The 22,504-nt window shown below is 41.7% G+C and overlaps 1 protein-coding gene across 2 annotated transcripts in view; it reads left to right on the top strand.

Annotated features, from left to right (window-relative positions):
- Positions 1–22,504, top strand: part of ATRAID (all-trans retinoic acid induced differentiation factor) — a 425,080-nt gene that overhangs the window by 315,440 nt on the left and 87,136 nt on the right. For both annotated transcript variants that reach the window (XM_044061492.1, XM_044061491.1), the window contains exon 5: positions 6,207–6,328. In XM_044061492.1, the coding sequence (XP_043917427.1) occupies positions 6,207–6,328 (122 nt within the window). The remainder of the gene's footprint in view (positions 1–6,206; positions 6,329–22,504) is intronic.

Below are 22,504 nucleotides of genomic sequence, written 5' to 3'. Positions count from 1 at the left end.
AGTAAAGATGGGATTATTAAAGAAGTAACAGTAAACAAAAACAAATTGGAATAATCTGTTTAAAATGTTACAGTAAAAATGTGCATAAATACAATTAAAATGAATACAAAATCAGGGATCTCACTGGCTTAAGTTTACAATTTCACTGCTGTTAGTTATATAATACAGGGGCAATGGACATCTGGGGTTAGTGGCATTTAATCTCAACTGCCAATGCAGTTTTCTATATTCTAGTCTAGTGCCCACCTTCCCCCAATGGAGTAAAGTTCAATAGTGTCCTAAACAGCTCTGCAGAAAAAATGCACTAATGTTCGTTAATCAATCCATGCTTGAAATCTCTGATGCTTAAAAGATGTGCTTGCTAAAGGGTGTTTGATAGTGAAAAGAGCCTTTTTTTGCCTTTGCTCTTAACACTGGACTTTAATTGTTGGCTCCTTAACTCCAGTGGGTGGTGGTGGGGGGACTGCCTAGAATGACAAATGACCTAGCTACAACTCTGCCAGAAGGCAATTGTATGCAGCATTCACAGGCTCATCTTCATTCAACATCTAATTAGTATACAATATGAATACCAAATAGCACATAATTCTTTTCTCTTCCAGTAGGAATGTGGAATACTATTTAAAAAGGCATGTTTAAAAAACAGAGAGTGATAAAAATGATGGGAGAACATAAACACATTATGGAAGAGACAGTGTAAAATCTGTAGACTTTAATTAACTTTATTGTAAAATTCTACCATACAAGGTCATTTATTTTTGCCTCTGAAAAATGGAGATGTATGCCCTCTTTCTTTAAGTTATTGGTTCAACTACTGGAGGAGTGGTTTCAGCCCAGAAATTAGTAGTTTATTGGCCATTTTGGGCTAATTTCTATCTCTTTCATTTCCCTGCTATTAAATACCGCATTTACCCAGTTTTGTGAGCCGGGCAGTGCCGGTTAGCTAGGGTATAACTATTCCTGGCTCCACAAAGTCTCCTCTTCAATTTTTCCCTTGGAACTCGACTAACTTTCAACTTAAGCACTCAAGCCATTCATTTCTCAGCCTGGCACTTGCTCAAAACGCATAGCAAGCATTTTTAAACCCTAGCAGTAGACCCCCCCCCCCCATACTGTACAGAAGGACAAGGCTCTCTATTCGACCTTACCAGTTCAGTGTACCTATCCAGGCATGTCCAAAGGGCAGTTTCAGGTGTACTCTCCAGTCCAACTTGTGAATCTGGGCATTTTGAGGCAATGTTACAACTGCCTCATGTACACAGACAACCCTCACCTCCTACCACCAAACACTAATACATGCGAGAGATGCAGTTATACAGCCAAACTGGAGGTTAAGCTCTCTCAACCCAAGACTGGATCAGACAGTCAAGAGGAGAAGGGAAATAACTTGCATCACACCACCAGTCTCACATAGACCCATTAAACCAGCACCGGCAAAAAACACACATAAGTGCATGAAAACATACTCAGAGGCTCTAAATAAAAAAATGCAAAAGCAACAGAGACCTCAAAAGCAGACATCCAAGCAACCTCCACCCCTCCAACACAAACCATGAAACACATACTTTACAAAACCAGTGTGCCATGCAATCACAGCCCTTAAGGCAAAATAACATACCCAACACACTGGTAATAGGTGACTCTATAGTCAGGCACACTGACATCCCACTCACTAGGCTGAATAAGGAGTAGGTTACTGTTAACTGCCTGTCGGGTGCCAGGATCCACCACATAACACAAGCACTGAGGTCACTCCAGAACAAGTACAAATACGACTCTGTCATTGTCCATGTTGGTGTGAATGACCTGAGCCGTACCTCCCTGGACTACATGAAAATAGACATGGAAGAGCTATCTGATCACGTAGCCCTGGCCAGTATGACCCTGACCCTGAGTAGCATAATGCCCTCACCAAGAATGATAACACGGTATAAAGAAAAAAATGATCAGTTTCAACAATTGGCTAAGTTTCTGGTGTCATTCAACGGGGATCAAGTGTCTGTCCACCTGGGATGACATGCTCAACAAGCCTCGCTAGAACATGCTTCACTAGAGACGGCTTGCACCTGTCACCCTTAGGCTTTCAAATACTAACCAAGGCTCTTGCCACCCCATAGTGCCTTTTTTAGGCATGGCTCAAAAGACAAACCCACTGCCATAAATAGCACAAGTAACAAAAAACTGAGGGTAGTGCTACTCACTGCCAGAAGTCTAAATCTCAAAATGCGCGCACTCGAGGCACTCCTTAGTATGGAGAAAATTGATATATGTGCAGGTACAGAAACCTGGTTTAAGGCTCCAGAGAACACCTCAGCAGTACCAGGCTACAACTCATACCATACATTTCAGCCACAGAACCCGGACCGATATACAAAAGGCGGGGGCGTATCCATATTCATCAAGGATACCCACACCTACAGGTTATTGGCACAGCACGATGCTTCAGAAATCATCCATGCGCAACTAACAACGGGCAAAACTGCAATTCAAATTGTAGCTTGCTACAGATCACCCAACATGTCCCAGGATCCCCATTCCAAATTTCTGGAAACACTGGGAAACATAAAGGTCCTACCAAACACCCTAATACTGGGTGATTTCAATTACCCAGATATTAACTGGGAAAACTACTCAAGTACTAACTCCCTTGCCCAACATTTCCTAGAATTTATAAACTCAAACGCCCTGGATCAACTAGTCAACACTCCCACCAGAGGTGATAACATATTGGACCTGGTCATCACCAACATGGGCGACCTTTGTTCCACACTGGAGGTCAGCCCCTCGCTGGTTAGGTCTGACCATAAACTAATCACTCTGGATATCCACATTCTGCCCCCACCCCTGGACAAGGAAACCACCGTGAAAAACTTTTCAAAAGCAAACTTAACGTTACTTAAGACGAAGGTGGAAAGTTTCAAAACCCCCATGCTAAAGGATAACACTGTCCAAGCTGCAAAAACCTTTACTAATGCATTCTATGGGCACCTACAAGAATGCATGGATTGTACTATCCCAAGCAAAACCAAGACTCACTCCTGCAAGAAAAGGAAACCAGTCTGGTGGATCCCTGCCATAAGCAAGCTATACAATAGAAGGAGGAAAATAGTACAGAAAAGAGTAAAATCCCAAGAAGGGAAGACATCCCTGATCAGTATCAGCAAGAAACTAGGATCCCTCATAAAATCATCCAAGGCGAGCTTCGAAAGAAAAATTGCCAAGGACTCCAAAGATAACCACAAGGCATTCTTTAGCTATATCAAGAATCTAAGTGGCAATGCTCAGATCTGCTTGGAGTTAGTGCAGAATGGCATAAAATACACTGAACCGACCAATATCGCCAACATCCTGGCAGACAGGTTCAGTGCAAACTTCACCCTCCTCTCACCCCCAAAAGGGCCCATAACCATACCAGAAGAATGTAGAGCCCCTGAAATCACAGACACTCAGGTTAAAACAGCCCTCTCCAAAGCCAAAAACACAGCATCAATGGGACCGGACGGTGTCCCAGGCTGCATCCTACACGAGCTCAAAGACAAACAAACCCCTCACCTAAACACACTGTTCAAACTCAGCCTTTCCACAGGCTATGTGCCCATAGAGTGGAGCACAGCAATGGTTATTCCGCTCCACAAAGGTGGAGCCACAACAGACCCTGGGAACTATCACCCTATAAGCCTGACTAGCTTGGTCTGCAAGGCTGTGGAGCACTTCATCATGGAACTCATTAACAGAAACATTGGGAACCTCCAAACACTGGACCCTACCCAGTTTGGCTTTGTTAAGGGCAGATCATGCCTCCTAAACCTGGTGGACTTCTTTGAGACAGTTACCAAGGCTACAGACAAGGGAAAGGTGTACACACAGCCTATCCAGACCTCGCAAAGGCCTTCAACACCATTCCCCATTCTGATATTATAGACAAGCTCACCAGCCTGAATATAAACCCCTACGTCACAAGATGGGTTGCCAACTGGCTGACGGACAGAACCCACAGGGTGAGAGTTGCATGAGCTAGGTCCGACTCTAAACTGGATACAAGTGATGTTCCCCAGGGCTCAGTTCTAGGACCCCTCCTGTTCGGCATATACTTCTCAGAGGTACAGGCAAGCACAAGATGACTATGGCTGACCAAGTTCGCAGACGACTGCAAACTAGGAGCTATAAATGACTCTCCGACTGACACAGACATCCTCCAAAAGGGTCTCACTGAGACGGATATCTGGTGTCAAAATCATGGCCTCAAGCTAAATGCCAAAAAGTGCATAGTCATCCCCTTTGGAAAAAACAAAGTACCCACAAACTACCACAGAGGTGGTAGTCCCCTAAATACGGAAGATGTAATAAGGGATCTGGGGACCCAGGTAGATAGTAATCTCTCCTTTGATAATCACATTGCCAAAGTGGTTAGAAAATCCTTCTATGTGGTCCACCTAATCACAAAAGGGTATGCATCCAGATGAAAAGAGGTCATTGTGCTCCTCTACTCATCACTCATCAGACCTATCATAGAGTACAACGCCCAATTTGGGATGTACCTTACAAGACACCTGCAACAGCTGGAAAGACCACAGAAGTACCTCACCAAGAGGATCACTGGCCTCAAACAGATGCCCTATGCAGCTCGACTGAAGAAACTCCATCTGTACTCGGTTGCATACCGCCTACTCAGAGGTGATCTCTGCCCGACATACAAAGCCATGTCCAACCCAGAATTGATGGATATGCTCCACCTAAAGAAAACCATATCCCCTCGAGCCACACACTCTAGGGATCTAAACCTCACCACAACAATAAGTAGGACGTGCTGGAGGGATAGATTCCTGTCCCAGAGACTTCCCATGCTTTGGAACAAGATTCCAGTCTACATTAGGCAGAACTCCTCACTAACACTCTTCAAGAGAAACCTTGACGAGTGGATGGGGGATCACTTCAGTGGCTCTGCTGGACAGAGGCACAGAGAACTAATCTAAGGGGGCGGCGAAAGCCAGCATATTCTGGCTAGGCTTATAAATGCCTTCAGGCAGATAGCCTAGTGCCTACCTATGAACCTATGTTGATTATGTGATGTGGTTTTCTGTGTATTAGACAACTTCAAAAATCACATATAATGAGGAGACTCAGAAAACTTTGTGAAGGGGTAAATCAAGCCTAAAAATAGAGACATACCTCCAAAAAGTATGTACATGGTGTGCATGGAGTAAATCATGCCTAAAAATAGGAACATTCCTCTAAAACAGGGACAGTTGAGAGGTCTGGTGAGGGGGCTTACCATCACTTTATACAGAACTGTTAATTTAATATAATATGAAGTTGGTTTCACAAAAAGTGGTCCGTCTCTGAATGTGGACTGAACCGTTATACAACATCTAATGTAAATAGTATAATAGAATTGTGTGAGCTGTACTTAATTTAACAGTCGCTTTGTGCAACTCTGACTACGCATTGTTAGTGCCCTCCCTCCATGCCTCTGTAGTTATAAAAGTTGCTTTAGGTTGTTCTCATAGGTGCCATATCCAGATTTTATGGTTAGAAGTTTGGATAGATGTGGATGTTTGTTTTATTATCCTACTGTCGTGTTGTGTTGTGAATGATGGCATGAGTCACATCATAGGATTAGGGCTGATAATAGTAAATAGCCATCTTCTAGAAAAGCTGTTTACATGATGGGTAGTTTTGTTGTTTATGTAGTGTATGGCAACTAGTGTTGAATATCACATAGCTTGGATATGTAGTAACCTGCCAATATGACATTTGAGAGAAACAGTTTTTGTGTGTCCTTCCTTTGAAGATGATGATGGTGGCAGAGATGGTCTTGCATTCCATGCTATGCTTGTGAGTAAGAGGATGCTACATTATTTATCTACCTTGTATATGTTCATGATATTATTTCTGGGCCGTGTCTTCAGAAATCCAAGTTTTGGAACTCTCCCTTTTAGTATGGCTGCTAGGCTTAACTCTCAGGCTTATGACTAGCACTCTGGACAGCCGGTGAGTGCTTCATGGGAGGAACTGATATCCATTTCTAGGAAAGTTCTAAAGCCAGGCAAGCAAGGATTCCTAGTCTTGTAGACACAAATGGACTGCAGAGATGTAATGTCAATTCTCTACTGTTACAGTGAGTAGTATTCATGGAACTACATTTTCTATTTGTGTTTATTTAAAAGGCTAATAGTTTACTAACCTATATCATTTCCTATTAACAGTGTATTACCAGAATTGGTCAACTGTCCAGGTGATGACATTTCTTGGGAAGAAGTAAATATCACTGCAAACAAAAGGATATGCAAGGAGCAAAAAAATATATGCGGTACCACAGGACAGCTAGGTATGAAAAGTAACTCCCAAAACAAATGTTTGTATGGTGATGCAGCTAGGGTTTTGCTCTAAATGTCTACATAGTGACTGTAATTCATTATCCACTAGCAATAACTGAGTTTGTAATGTTCTTCTGCTTTACTTTGACAGCAGATCAGATCCCAACCAAAACAGCATCAGTATTACAAAAACTGTTGTCTTGCTCAATAATACCCAGTTTAGGTATAGGACAGCATTATTTCAAACCAAAACGTAAGCATTCATTCATTCTCCAGTTACTTGTTTTATCCATTTAAGAATCATTCAGGAACCGATGCTTATCAAAGCATTCATTCAAGACGATGAAGGTAATTCTGTACAGGGCACCACCCCATCACAATCAGAGCATGATCAGTAAACTTTTAATTGCATTAATATACATATTAAATGCAACATGATGTTGAAGTCATATCTTAACACTTGTCTTAAGATTGTAAATTCCAGTAGTTTGGAACCCAGCAGCAGGTTGCGTATATTCTGGCTATAAAAGTGGAAGTAACATCATATTTGTTGCAGTGCATACTGTTTCTAGGATACTATCATTACAGATCATAGGCTCATATGAGGTTACTAGGCTAATGGCCCAGGGGCCCTTACAAGCCTAGCCAAGAGTTTATCCCCAAAAAGAAACCTCAGTCAGCACCTGTCGCCCCTGTCAATGAGGTGGAACCCCTGGGACAAATTTATGGTTTCCTCATCAAGGTTGTGCTTAAAGAGGGTCAGCGAGGTGCTCTGTTTGACATGTATGGGATGTCTATTCCAGAGATGGGGCAGCTTCTGGGAGACAGACCTGTCTCTACAGCAGGTTTTGTTGATGTTGCATATTAGATTCAGGCCTTTCGAGCGGGTAATGCGTGAGGAGTTAGATTTACAGATATGGAGCATCTCTAGTAGCACCTGCATTAGTGCTGTCAATGTCATACTATACAGTGTTTGTGCGGAGTGTTTTTCTTTTTTTCTTCTCATTGTCATGTGTGCATGTGTGTATGTGTATGTTGTGCAGATAGCTGCTTTCTGCTAATTTCGTTGCAGTAGTATATCGAATATGTATCAATGCACTTTAGTTATAGCGTGATTTTATGCAGGTCTCATGTTATATAACACATGCATTAGTGCTCAAGGAATGCAAGTTTTTGTATTCATTGCTTTCATAATGCTCAGTATAATGCCTGGATTGTGTACATGCAATGGCTACTTGTATAATAAGTAAATATGAATATATTTGCTAAACATTTATCTCAGTCTTTATTTTCATGAATAACAGCATGCATTTCTGAAATGTATTTAAAATGTACAGTAGACTGCTGTTTTAAAATGATAACTATGATTCACTGCCATTGTTAGCCTGTACGGATGTAAAATGTTTGTGCACATTTTAAAGCAATGCATTTTAACATTTATTTGAATAACTAACAGTAATACAGATCCCACTGTGACTCTTTTTGAGTTGCAACTTCACAGTGAACCAACCCGCTAAGCAGAACTGATTGGAAACTTAACCTGATGAAAAAAGTAAAATGTGCTTTTTTGAAACAAAGCAAGCTCCCTTCCCCAGCCATCCCCACAACTATATAAACCAACTCCACGGTCACATAAACATGAAGTAAGGAGAAATCACCCAAAATAAAGCATCACTGCTGTCGCACACTTATGCAGCACAGTAATTTCCTTTGGAAATCCACATTAATATATATTTGATCCTTTCTTTCTGTATCTTTCATGATGTGAAAAGGCATCTTGGAGTGAAGCAGTCTCAGTCGCTGTATAACTTGTTTCGTTTATGTTGGTTTGTTTATTTTTGTTCTAGTCTATGCCTCAGCCATGCTTATATTTGTGTCGGGTTAGATCTGCAAAAGAAACCAAGGCTTTAGCTGTTAAATAGTCACTGCCACCATGATGCCACTTTTCAAAATTTTGAAAGCTGTCAACTTCTAATCATAGAAATTGATTTTCAGTAAAAGAAAGCAATGTTTGTAACTTTCATTTGTATTTTCAGTGATTAACATAAGTGTACATGTTTACATGAAGTTGCATCATTATTCATATTTTCTGTGAATGTAATGATGTCACCAGGGGTGGTTAAGCTATTTTCTATGCACAAGGAGTGATAGAAATTGTTTTGTTTCTCTTTATATGTGTATCTGTAAAACAGTACATCCAGTGTTGTCTATTTTCATCCGATTCAACGTATGCGATGTCGCTTCCACTGGATCAGATGTTGGCACTGAATGGGAAGCTACCTCGGTTCTGGGACTCTGACTCTTTCCCTATTCATAATTCGCTCTATTACACTCCAGTACCCCAGATCTTGCTTGCCACCTGAAGTCTTCAGACGTGTTCTCGAGGGCTCTTGTATCCCTTAGAAAGTTTTCAAATTTTAGAACATAGTTAACTACCTTTATACTCTACTCTTCTTTTACCAGGAGACTCTTCTCCCTAAAGTTTAGTATCTTTTATAGATATAAGTTAGTTTAATGGTGTGTTTATAATGGTTTAGGGCATTCATTGTGTTAGCGTGTTCTTTGAAATAGTTTAAGGATAGTGTTTGTTGCTGTTTATTATCATTTAGTGCTATTTGTTATTATTTATTGCTGTTTAGAGAGTTTAGAATTTAGGGTATAATATTTGATATCATCTTGTGGTATTTTGTGTCTATAGTTATTTTCGACTAAACGTCTGGTTTCATCATGGATGAATCTCAAGCCTTTAAGAAATGTTCAGAATGTGGACATAAATTGCCCCCTCAGGATCCTCACACCTTATGTGTTTATTGCATGGGCCTTGCCCATTTGGACACACAATGCTCATCATGTGCCTTCATTAATGTTAGAGCTTTACAAGCTCGCTGTGACAAATTGGTGATGAAGGGACTTCTCCGTCCACAGACAGGGGCTTCTTTTTATGGGCCTTCTACTTCTGTCTCCCTTGCTAAGAAGCCACACAGGGCTTGTTCTTCAGATAAGGCCATAGACAGGGGTAAGGAGAAAGAGAAGGATAAAGGTAAACTTAAAGAAAAAGAAAAGGATCCATCAATTGCAGTCGGACCTGCACTGAAATCAGCTAGGAGACTGGAACCAACAGCTTGACTGTCCCGATTCTCCTCCTCTTGGCTCCGGTTTTCTCTGGAACCGGTGAGCCCCAGATTGCATTTTCTAGACTTACAGGAGAAAAGATACTCCAGGTATTCTTAATTTACCGGATAATCTTGGAGCCTGACAGAGTATATTATTGACAGGATAATAATAAGGTTCTTGAGGAAACAGGTTTGACTTGGGGTTTTGTTGGTGCCATCCCCTGGGACCGTACCAACCATTGGCCATCCTTCCCCTCCACTTCTTTTGCTTGTTGTGGTCCATCCCTTGGTTTTGATTGGATTTGACCCTTTCTGAAGTGCCTCCTTTGGCGTAACTCAAACAGCTTCCCTATCTCTGTCAACTCCAATGCTTTCAGATTGGGAAGGGACTCAGAACTGCAGTGTTGGTGCCCATCTCTGGGGGTGAGTTTGATTCTCAGAGATATCTCTTCCCTTGGGGGCCTCAGCACTAGACAGCTCAGATCCAAGGTCTGCCTTGGAGCTGGGGTTTGCCAGGAGTCGGGGTTCCTCTCTCTTCCTCAGATCCAGAGAGATCGTTGGATACAGTGGCAGCTTCAACCTTTGAGGTAGTTGAAAGGATGTTGGGTTTATACAGACAGAAGACACTTTTTCGAGCTTGGTTCCACCCAAATCCCAACTGGATTCTGCAACTCCTTTTTCCTATCATCCTGCCAGACAGGGAATGTTGACACCACAGGCTTTTGGAATTACGTCTTAGTTCAGTTCCCAGTCTAATCCTGAACCTTTTGTTTCCCCAACAGAGTCAATTTACAGGAAACATACATGCAAGCAAAAGCACATAGGCTCCTCCCCAGAGCCTATCATGGAGAATACAGATTCACATGAAGGAGCAGGTTCACCCAGGTCTTCATCAGAGGACATCACTTTTGGTGAAATTCTTGAACTTATGAAACAGAGAGGGGGATGGTCCGCTGGAGATCCCTCTTCAGATGAATCTGTATTTCTGGAAGCCTTAGGTTCTGGCTGAACTTCATCTTGGATGGTACCTCCCTTTGAGCCACTGGTTGACCTTATGGTGCAGTGGGTTTGGAAGGACCCTGACATGGCAGAGCCCATTCCCAAAAAATGGACAGAATTTTGCAAGCTCCCAAGGACAGGAAACATTGGGGTAAAGGTCCCACAGTAGATGCCTTGGTTGTAGCATCGGCCAAAAAGAAGGAATTGTCTGAAGAAAGTTCCTCTCTCCATCCCCCTAACAGGGCGTCTAGGACATTGGACAGATTTGGGAAGTGGACATATTCATCAGTGACCTTTGCACACAGTTCACTGAACTATCTTGCTAATGTTATCAGATTATAGAGGGACTTGAGTAAAATAAATTTCCAAGTCTTTATCTGGAGTTTTGCCTGTGGATGTTCAAAATACTATGGACTCTCAGATTTCAACTCAGCAGTCAACTTCTAATGTAGCCATGTGTCTCATATCCAAAGCGCTTATAGCTCCGCCAGAGCAGCAGGCACAGGCCTTACAGTTAGATGACATGCCTTTATGCTTCTTTGTGATTTTGTGGAAAGCATTAAGACATCCTTCATCAATGCCCCTTGCGACAGCTCCACACTTTTTTCAGCCCAGTATTAAGGACACCTTGACTAGGAGTCAACAGGTTGGTAAGACTGTCTGTACAGTAGGCATCCATTTTTCCACCCCTGAAAGGATCCTATTCCAGGAACCAGACGGTGGAAAACAGATGTGGTTTCACAAATCACAGAGCCCTTATCAGGAGTCTCCCAGTGATAGACCTGCATGTGGCAGATGCAGAGGGAATCCTAATGGACGTTGCGCAAGAAGCAGAGGCTAACTGCATAATCAGGGCTTCAACAGTCCCTTTACTGGGAGGAGCTATCAGCATCCTTGAAAGTTTGCCCGACTGCTGCACACTGGAGGTAGTCAGGGGGATGCTTACCTCTACACCCACAAGCCTGGCTAAGATTAACAAGAGACAATTTCCAGATGCTATTCCATTCCCTTTTCTTGTCTTTCTATAAAGAAAAAGATAATTCCCAATGTTCCACCCAGTCAGTGGGAACAGCAATAATGGAAATTTCCAAGTTGCTAGAAAAAAGTGTCATCCAACTGGTCCCCAATGACCATTTAGGATCCGGAGTCTACTCAAGGTTTTTTTTAATTCCAAAGAAAACAGAGGACCTAAGACCCTTTTTGGATCTCAGTTATCTCAACCAGTTTGTAAAACAGACAAAATTCCGAATGGTCACTGCTCAGCCAATACTGCCACTTCTGAGGAAGGATGATTGGATGTGCTCAGTACATCTCCAAGATGCTTATAATCATGTGACGATAGAGTAGCAGTCCAGGAGATGTCTCCATTTTTGCCTGGGAGCCAATCATTTCCAGTTCAGAGCCCTGTCATTCAGTGTCACTACAGCCACCAGGGTGTTCACCAAGATAATGACAGTGGTGGCAAAACATCTGCTTATGCTTGGAATACAAGTTTGCCCATACCTAAACAGCCACCAGGGTGTTCACCAAGGTAATGACAGTGGTGGCAAAACATCTGCTTATGCTTGGAATACAAGTTTGCCCCTACCTAGACAGTAGGCTCCTAACTGCTACATCCAAGCATCTTTTGGTACGTCACCTGGACATTATACTCCAATGCTTATGGATCTAGGCATATTAATCAACTTTCACAAGTGTCAGTTACTTCCAACACAGCAGATAGAGTTTATCAAAAGCCGCCTCAATACTACCCTTCAAATTGTCAGTCTTCCATAATGCAGAATATGTTCCCTACATCAAACGGCCTCACATGTGTTACATCATCGACACCCTCCAGCACGTTTGATACTTCATCTGCTAGGTCTCATGGCTTCTTCAATATTAATGATTCCCATGGCTTATTTTTTGTTGTTGTTGCGTCTTTTGGCTTTTCCCGGTTAGGGGTCGCCACAGCGGAACTCTGGTCCGCTAATGATTGGCAGTAGATTTTTACATGCCGAGTTGCCAGCTCTGACGCACAACCTTCGACGAAGGTAAGCCCATTCACACATGTCTCCACACAGAAGACACTGTAGCTGAGAATCGAACTGGACAACGTCCTACTGTGAGGCGACAACGCTACCACAACACCACCACCGCAGTACCACATGCAAATTCTTCATTGGATACTTGCAGTTCAGTGGTCTCAGAAGTTTCACCCTTTGCATTCCAGGATTTGTCTCACAAAAATTTGCAGATGGCACATCAAGTGGTGGATTACCTAACCCTCAATAACACAAGGAAAACTCTTTCATCCAGTCACATCAACAGCAGTAGCGACCATGGACGCTTCCCTTCTAGGGTGGGGTGGGAACATTTTGAAGGGAGTACTATCCAAGGTACATGGTCATATTTAGAAGCCAATCTTTACATCTATGTCTTGGAGATGAGGGCAGCCCTCCTCATGTTGCATGCTTCCTAGGATGCCTTCCCCAAGGGTGTGATCTCCACACAATCAGGCGATATGGCAGTGTTATGGTACATCAACAAACAAGGAGAAACCCATTCTTATCCCCTGAGTCGAGAGTCTGTGAAGGTTTGGTAGTGGGTGATGTCTTTACACCGTTTTCTGATAGCAATGCACAGTTTGGGGAGTTCCATTGCTCTAGCAGATAAGTTGAGCGGACTGTTCTAACTCTTCATGAGTGGTCCCTCAATCCAACAGTGGCAACACTAATTTTCATCCTCTGGGATCAGCCTTGCTGTTATATATTTGCCTCCTACCTGGTCAGAAATGTCACAGTTATTTTGCTCTGATATCTCCACAATGTCAATCAAAGGGATGCTGTAATTCACAATTAGCCCCCTGTTTCCTGTATGTCTGTCCCCTGTTACCCCTCATGAACAAATTAATTCAGAAAGCCAGACAGTGCCCCATTTTTGGTCCCGACAAACTGGCCGCCTTTCTGTGGCCTCTACTAGTACATCCACCATGGATGCTGGATCAATATCCAGACCTTCTTTCTCACCCATTTGGACTGCCTCCTCTGGCTTAACATACCGTGAAACTAACGGCTTGGTTCTTCCAATTTTGACTATAACCAGAGTTGCCAGAATTCCAGATAATATAGTTGATATATCAGCCTTCCGGAAACCTACGACAAAGAAGATCTACAGCAAGTTTTTATTTTAGGCAAAGGCCAAGGGCTTGGACCCTGTCTCTGTCCCCATTCCATTGATCTTGGAGTTTTATAGCTGAACCCTTACAACAAGTATCTAGCTGTTCTACCATCAAAGTACAGATGGCAGCAATTTCCAATTCTCTTACTGGAAAAAATAATGCTTCTTTGGCATCTTTAAAAATTTGGAAAGACTTTCTTAGAGGAACCTTTCTCCTGCATCCTCCCATTAGGAAACCAGTACTGCCATGAAATATTACTGCTATGCTCCAGGTGCTAACTTAATCTCCCTTTTAACCTGCAGCTGCTGTAGATATTATATTTCTGAGCTTGAAGACATTCTTCTTGGTCACTACCACCTCAACAAGACAAATTATAGAGTTACAGGCTCTCTCATGTAAGCCTGCTTACTTAGTTTTCCCAAAGGATCAGGTCTCTCTGTGAGCTAATGGATACTTCTTCCCAAAGGTGATATCTGTAACTAAAATCAATTCATAGAGTTACCACTGTTTTTGGATCAGGTTTCTGTCTGAGCTAGTGGATACTTCTTCCCAAAGGTGATATCTGTAACTAACTTGAATAAATTCATAGAGTTACCTCTGTTGTTGGACCAGGTTTCTCTCTGAGCTAATGGATACTTCTTCCCAAAGGTGGCATCTGCAACTAATTAAATCAATTCATAGAGTTACCTTTGTTTTTTCCTAAGCTTTCAAACAAAGGGGAATACATTCTTCACATACTAGGTGTGCATCACCATCTCAGTTTCTGTCTGCATCAAACAAAAATCTCAGAAAATCTGATCAACTCTCTATTACCTACTCTAACGCTAGACTTGGAAAAGTTGTTGCAAAAGTTACTCTCTCCTGATGGTTATCAAATGTTGCCTCCTTTGTCTATGCATTATTGGGTTTTCAGTTACAGTCCAAACCAAAGTCCCATTCAACCAGAGCAGTGTCTACCTCTACAACCTTTCTAAGAGACTACTGATTGATGACATCTGTGCAGCAGTGACCTGGTCCATTGTGCATACCTTTGTTACTCACTGTAAACTGGATGTACAGTCCAGATTTCACTCTTTGTTTGGCTTCACCATCTTCAGGAATGACCTTCCGTGATAGAACCTTGTAAAACAGCTTGAGAATCTGTCCCATATGTTGAATTGGACAAAAACAGACCACATTGGATGTGAAAGTTAATGTAGTTACAATAATGATATATCCATATTGTCTGATTTTTGTCCGGTTCAACCTCCCATCCCTCCATCCCACTTCCAAATTATATTTTATGGATAGCTTCGAGGTCAGGTGACTTCCCCTGTACACCCTGTCTGTGACCAATATTGTCTGTGACCAGTACTGTCACATTATGTTAAGGATTGTACCTGGTCCATTTAGATCTCATACATTTAGAGACTACCCTTTTTCCTTTAATAAATATATACATTTTTCTATAGAGCACACTTGGTCTGAGGTATTGGAGTGTAATACAGGGAATTACAGGTAGGGTAGGATTCAGAGCCCCAGAACCAAGAAAACTTTAGATTCGGTGCTGAGGTCAGATCCATTCGGATCCTACATCCCATATATTGAACTGGATCAAAATCAGACAATATGAGTATATTGTTACGGTAAGTACAGAGCTTTCATTTCATACACATTCTGATTTTGGAAGGATGCCTCTAACCTTTTCTCAGAGCTATAACTTTCATTTTAAAACTGAAAACTATTTTAAGAACATGTAGTACCAACATTTAAAGGTGTCTCTAATTTGGGGCCTTTTTTTTCTAACTCAAGGTAAACATTGAGAGACTTACATCTATTAACAATGTTAGCCCAGTGAGCTTTTCCTGCAAATGTCCTAATCACCAGACCTGAATATGCTTTACCCATCATTTTCCTCTGTCGGGCCATAATATTGCACAGATCCAGACCACAGAAAATAAGATTTCACACACATAGCAATACTGAATTTTGGTGCACATCCATAGAAAAGGTAACTTTAAGGTCCTCTTCTCTCCTTAGCACTCTTACCTACCTTTTAAGCTGCTAAACACAATAAATGCCAACTACTTGCCATCAGACTTTCAGTATGTGAAAATAACATATGTACTCAGAAGTAACTCAAATATAAAGTTAAACAATCTGCATGTTTCATTAGCAGTGAGTAAAAAAAAAACATTTTCAAGCTTGTTCTGGCATCTTGGAACAATCTGCCTGGTTCTGTTGCCACTGTAGATAATCTCACAATCATAAAAACAGACCAAAAAATAAAGTTACATGTCCTTATGCCTATTTTTTTTTTGTACTTTTAAATATTTTACATACTTTAATTGTTTTGATTTATGCATACTCACAGCTTTACTATACAGAATTGAGATGTACTTCATTTTACTTAATTTGTTTATATTTTCTATGTGTTATCCATTCTGCCCAGGTTTCATGTACACACTAGATCCATGCATGTATGCGCACACATTTCCATTATGTATTATTTCTACAAGGTCTGTTATGCCTTGCTCATCTTTGTTGTATCTGCCTCATGGACCAGACATTGAGTGGAATTGGTTTTGTACCAGCCCTCTAACTCCTGACCCACTCAACAAACTATAAATAATAAAAATAAAGGCAGTAAAATATTCTTCTGAAATTTTCATGGAATATTACTGGAATAATTACCTAAGAAACACTCTAACTGGACTGCTATCCTAAAAGATAATTGAGCAGCTGCAGCTTAAGTAATAATACAAAAATAATTTGTAATGTTTTTATGACACAGCATATAAAAAAAAAAGAGTACAAGTATGACTTTTATACACAAATACATGTTATTTTTAAGCCTAAGATCACAACAATTCTCCATGTTTGTGTTTTTGAAAGATTTCTTATTTCTTATGCTACTGAAACTGGTAGCTTCAGTTTTATTTTAAACATATTACCTGCAATTTAGAGAGTTTCTTTGTACCCAGGTTAACTGGCTAACATGGGTTAATCAAGTAGTGCAGTGGAGGATAAGTCAAAGTAAGAGACAAGGTAATACTTTGAACACTGCTCTGTCATACCTGACAGTGTCACTGTTTTCCATTCCAGCCCGCATGTCATGGTAGCATAGGCAGTCCTCTACACATGCATGCATGTGTGTGTGTGTGTGTGTGTGTGTGTGTGTGTGTGTGTGTGTATATATATATATATATATATATATATATATATATATATATATATATATATATGTATGTATATATATGTATATATGTATATATATATATATATATATATATATGTATAAATAAATATAGATATGTATAGATGAGTTCCTATCAGAAGCACACGTTTTTAGAAACTTGAAATTCATATTGTCGAGACGGTGTTATCGGGTTTCCGAAAACTCAATGCTTTTGAATTGTGGTACATTGCAGATCGGGAAATTTACCCTTTTCCCACTGTAGTGTGATCTTGGAGTTGATTTAATATGCAGGGGTGTGGGGGTGCAGGGGTACTTGCCCCCTACAAAAACAGAAAAAAGTAGATTTTTGTTGTTTTTTGAAGTTCAAATTTTTGAAAACTCGATCATATCATTTTGATGAATTTCAAGTTTCTGAAAACTCGAGCTTCTGACATAGACCAATATATATATATATATATATATATATAAATATATATATATATATATATATATATAAATGTGTGTGTGTGTGTACACACACACACACACACACACACACACACTTGACATCTCATACCTACCTCCTGTTATGGAACCTCTCAGACCCACACACACACACAGTTGGCATCTCATACCTACCTCCTGTTACGGAACTTCCCAGACACACACACACACACACACACACACACACACACACACACACACACATTCAGCTGCATTCATACAACTACAGACACACGCATACTCTTCCACAGATGCATACACACATTCAGACACCCTTATCTATGGCTCTGCTACACCGACCTGTAGTCACTATATCAGCTGTGGCCAGTCTCTTGAGTCTCTAAATACTTCTTCCAAGTTATACCAGAGTTTTGGTAACTTCTTGGGGAGCTCTCCCAGCCTAGCACATTATCAGTCAGCTTCCCAAGTAAGACCACTGTCATTGCAATGCCCACCTCAAGAGGAAATCCAGAATGGAAGAGAGGTCTCCAAACTGGATGTGGAAACCTCCTGAGTTAAGACTCCTGCATTGCGGTAAGCCTTTTGGAACCCTGCCTGTGGTTTTGCAGATGTTGCGGTTTGTCAGTCCTGGTAGCACATCTGTCCTTAGTTTGACCATTCCTACAAATGTCTGTATCTTTATGCTACTTACATTACTTACTCTTATAACATTTTCCAGTAGTCTTAGAAAACTTTAAAATGAACAGTTCCTGCAAATTCAGTCATTTTTTATGACATAATATTTTAGTGCAGGAAAAACTGAGTTGAAGAATCTTGGTCTCAGTTATCAAGAACAAAGTTACAGTGACCCAGTGTAACATGTTATCATGTAAGTTCATATTTTTCCACTTTTCTTCCTTCTTTGACAGTTATTCCTGACTGTTGCAGATCTTCTCTCATGCAATCTACTCATGTCTTGGCTAGATGTTTTCATTTCCTCTTGCCTTCATCCTATCTAAAACAAATCTTCTTTACCAAATCATCTTCTGTTTTCCTGCACAAACAGCATAACCTCTGTCATCTATTGTCCTTGACTTTTCTGAAATGGACACTATTTTGGCATCTGTTCTGTTTCTTCTTTTCTTAATCTGTAACATACCTCCCCATTTCATCTTAACCATTTTCAAACCCAGAAAATATGCAGCAGAACTGATTCTTATTTTAACAAACATTACAGTAAGGAGGTTTTCCACAGTAATAAGAAGTTAGTTTAGTAGGGGGGTTTGTAAGTGTTATTATGTACCATGACTTGTGAAGAATAAACTTTTCCATAAGGTACTATATTTTCTTATAGAGGTCCTCAGATATTTCCAAGTATAGCTGCTTTATTAAAAATAAAACGTTCTTCCTAAACTGAAGCCTGAAAGGATGAATTAGTAAAATAATAAATATTTTTTGGCAAAAAATTCAGGAAAAAACAAATTGATGGTTAGCCCTGTACAACACATTGCATGAGCTACTTGGCCTTAGGGCATGCCGTTACCATAATTTCAGATATTTGCACATCTGACAGAACAAGTAATGCAGATGTTCTTCGTTCCACATTGCTGCAGTCCTAACTATTGGGTAGTCCGCTGTCCAGTCGGCCCGAATACCAGAGTATATGGCTGACGTCGGTCAGGGCGCATTAGACTGACGTCAGTACGTCAGGGTACTAATGCGCATGACCGACGTCATATCCTCAGTCTTTTTTGCCGCATGGTCCGATGCAGAAGCAGTTTTGCGAGTGCAGGTTGGCGTTCTGAAATTTTCTGAAGTCGGAGTTTCAGACCGAATCAGAGTTGGCTAAGTACCCCGTTGGGGAACATTTTGGTTTTCTTGCCTCAGTATTTAACCGGATGTCAGAAAAAGTGAATAACTGTATTTCTTGTGGGAAACAGATACCTCATCGGGATTACCATACCTTGTGTATACCTTGTTTAGGGCCTGAGCACGGCGTTGTTGGATGCGCTCTTGTGCTAGGTTTAACAAACGCACTATTAAGAGAAGGTTAGACTGTGCCAGGTTAGTGTTTGGGAAGCGTTGTAATTATAAAATGCCGTCGGATGCTCCGGCGCCGCTTCGTCCAAAAAGCGCAAGGACAAATCAGCGAAGCCTAGGGTTGATGAACCGACAGTCCCGGACGTCGGTTCTTTAGAAGGCTCAGTGGAGCCAGAGGTTTTGCCAGGAGTTTCTTTGGAGTCTCAGGCAGAGACTTTACTGTTACAGGATGTGCCTTCTCAGGAGGTAGGCCAGGCTGAGCGGGCTTCTCAGGTAACTGTTCTTCCCTCTCTTCCCAAGGGAGTTAGAGCCTCTCCTTCTGTTTCCAAAACTTCTCTGAGAGGTAGGCCAAGTTTAGCTTCAGTGGGGGCTTCTCCTAGCACTTCAGGTTCTATGCCTAAGAAACATATGCTTAAAATGGCAGAAGATTTGATTACTATGATTAGAGGTTCTATGCCCCCTCCTGATAAGAGGCCTAGGGTGGAACCTGAGTTTGATAGTTTTGAACAGTGTTCAGAGGCTTCTGAGGCTTCTGGAAGATTTGCAGGAGTATCCTCCTTATTCTGATTCTGATGTGGATGATTCCACTCCTACAGCTTCTCCTCCTGAGGATTTCTCATTTTCAGAGACTCTGCATTCCATGAGGGAGCACTTTAAATGGGAAGGCCAGGATTACTCTGATTCCAGGAAAAGGCTTAGGAATTCTTGTTTTATCCCAGCATAGGCCCTTAGCTATACCTCCTGTGTTGAATGTGGTGGAAGATGTTTTTGCAGAGGCTTCCCTGAACCCTGACTCTTTGCCTCCTGCTCCTGTTAAACCTGATAGGTACTATAGGGTGCCCGAAGCTCATAAGTATTTGTTTAAGAGTCCTAGGGCGGATCCAGAAACTGTTTCTCAGGGGCCTAAAGGTGTTAAGGCCTCTGTGGTTAAAAATCCTGTTCCCACTGATAAAGAGGCAAGGGCTTTGGATAGGTGGGGAAAGAAAGTGTATACTTCTTCCACTCTAGCCATGAGGCGTTGAATTGTCAGTTTCACATGCTAAAATATCAAAATTATCTCCTTTCACAATTGAAATCTAAGGTGGATGCTTTGGCGGAAGGTATTGAGTGTAAAGAGTTGCTGGATTTAGTTCATGTGTCTGAACAAGTGGGTAAGCATTCTTTGCAATGTGGTTTTGATGCTGTACAGGCCTCCTCGAGGGTGGCTGCCACTAGTTCTGTTCTTCGCAGGCATGCCTGGTTGAGGGATCAGAATTTAGCTGAGCATGTTAAGACAAGGATTTTGGATGCTCCTTTACAGTCTGATGTGTTGTTTGGTTCGCCTGTGGAAGCAGTTTTAAAGAAAATGGAGGACAAAGCTAAGTCTATGCAAACTGTTAAAGATTTTTGCAGGTGCAGCCACCAAGTTTAGTAGAAATTGGCCTGCTAAGGGGTGGACATATCCTGCTTATGATTCCCAGTCTAGGGGTAGGTCTAGACGTGGTAGGGGCAGAGCTCAAGGTTCCTTTAGGCCTAGAACAGGAGTTCACCTGCTCAGACTTCTGGTGAGGGCAGGGGTCAGTCCTTTCGTAAACAGACCCAATGACCTGCCTTTTCAGCTGCCAGTAGATTCTCGTCTGGCAGCTCCTTTGGGAGGAAGACTGTCTCTTTTCAAAGAAAATTGGGATTTAATTACTCAAGACAGATGGGTGTTGGATATCATTCACCACGGTTACAGGTTTTATTTCCATACATTGCCCCTTTCAAAGGCATGCCAGACGTTCCTCCTCCACAAAGAAAAGAGGCTCACAAGCAAATTTCTCAGTTACTCCAGATGGGGCCATTCAGCCAGTCCCTGTATCAGAAAGGGGCCTAGGATTTTATTCTCGCCTGTTCCTAGTACCAAAGAAGGGGAACACGTGGAGACCAATTTTGGATTTATCTCTCCTCAACACTTATCTGGACATTCCCAAGTTCAAGATGTTGACGTTACAACAGCTTTTACCTCTGCTGGGCAAAGATCACTGGATGGTAACTTTAGATCTCAAGGAAGCTTACCTTCATGTGCCTATAAGGCTAAGTTGCAGGAAGTATCTGCGGTTTCGAGCTGGAAATTCTCATTATCAGTTCTCTGCATTGCCCTTTGGCTTATCTACTGCCCAGAGTATTCACAAAGGTTCTGGCTCCAGTGATAGCTTACTTCAGGCTACAAGGAATTCAAATCTATCCTTACCTGGACGACTGCCTGATTCTGGCTCAAGAAAAGGAAGACCTTCTACAGCATCTGGAATATGTTATAGCAGTGCTAAGATGCCTAGGGTATTCTGTGAACGAAATAAAGTCCAGTCTAGTACCCTCTCAAGACATGTGCTTTCTGGGTGTGAGACTGAATACAGCAGCCCAGATGGCCTTTTAACCCCGGACAAACAAAAGAGTCTATCCCTTTACTTCCATCAACTATCTCATCAGTCCGTGCTGACTGCAAGGACAGTCCTTCAAGCATTAGGGTTCATGGCATCTTGTATTCTGGTGCTTCCCAATGCCAAACTGCATATGAGGAAGCTGCAATGGTATCTCAAAAATGTATGGACACAGCACTGCCAGGATTTGGACACTGTCATTCAAATAGTACCTTGCCTTCAAAAAGAATTTTTGTGGTGGGCTCAGGAATGTCACCTAAACAAGGGACTCTCTGTGACCCGGCCAGAGGCGAGTCAGATTTTAATGACAGATGCCTCGGACATTGCTTGGGGAGCTCATCTAAATGGAAAGTGGATACAAGACAAGTGGCCTGCCAGACTACAGCATCTACATATCGACATGAAGGAGATGTTAGCAGTCCAGTTTGCATTAATGGCTTTCAAGGAGTTACTTCTTCCAGGGCAGGTGTTGATTCTAACAGACAACACAACTGTCATGTGGTACATCAACAAACAAGGGGAACACATTCTTATCCTCTATGCAGGCAAGCAATGATTTTATGGGAGGCTGCGCTCAGCTTGCAACTAACTCTTCAGAAATGGTTTCTGCAGGTGTCACAGAACTCCTTAGCAGATGTGTTAAGCAGACAAATCATGGATCCCCACGAGTGGAAACTGGATCTTCATGTATTTCAGAAATTGACAGTGTCATGGGGAACTCCAGACATAGATCTGTTCGCTTCTCCACTAAACCACCAGCTGCCACAGTTTTGCACAAAGGGGTTTCATCACACAGCTTGGAAAGTGGATGCTCTTTCTTTCAGTTGGAAAAATCTTCATGTGTATGCCTTTCCACCTCTGCCTCTTCTTCCAAA

This window comes from Protopterus annectens, chromosome 2.part0 (assembly GCF_019279795.1).
Source record: "Protopterus annectens isolate FY-2018-M chromosome 2.part0, PAN1.0, whole genome shotgun sequence".
Classification (NCBI taxonomy): Eukaryota; Metazoa; Chordata; order Ceratodontiformes; family Protopteridae; genus Protopterus; species Protopterus annectens.
Note: the sequence above shows the minus strand (reverse complement) of the source record. Positions and strands in the feature narration are given on the sequence as shown.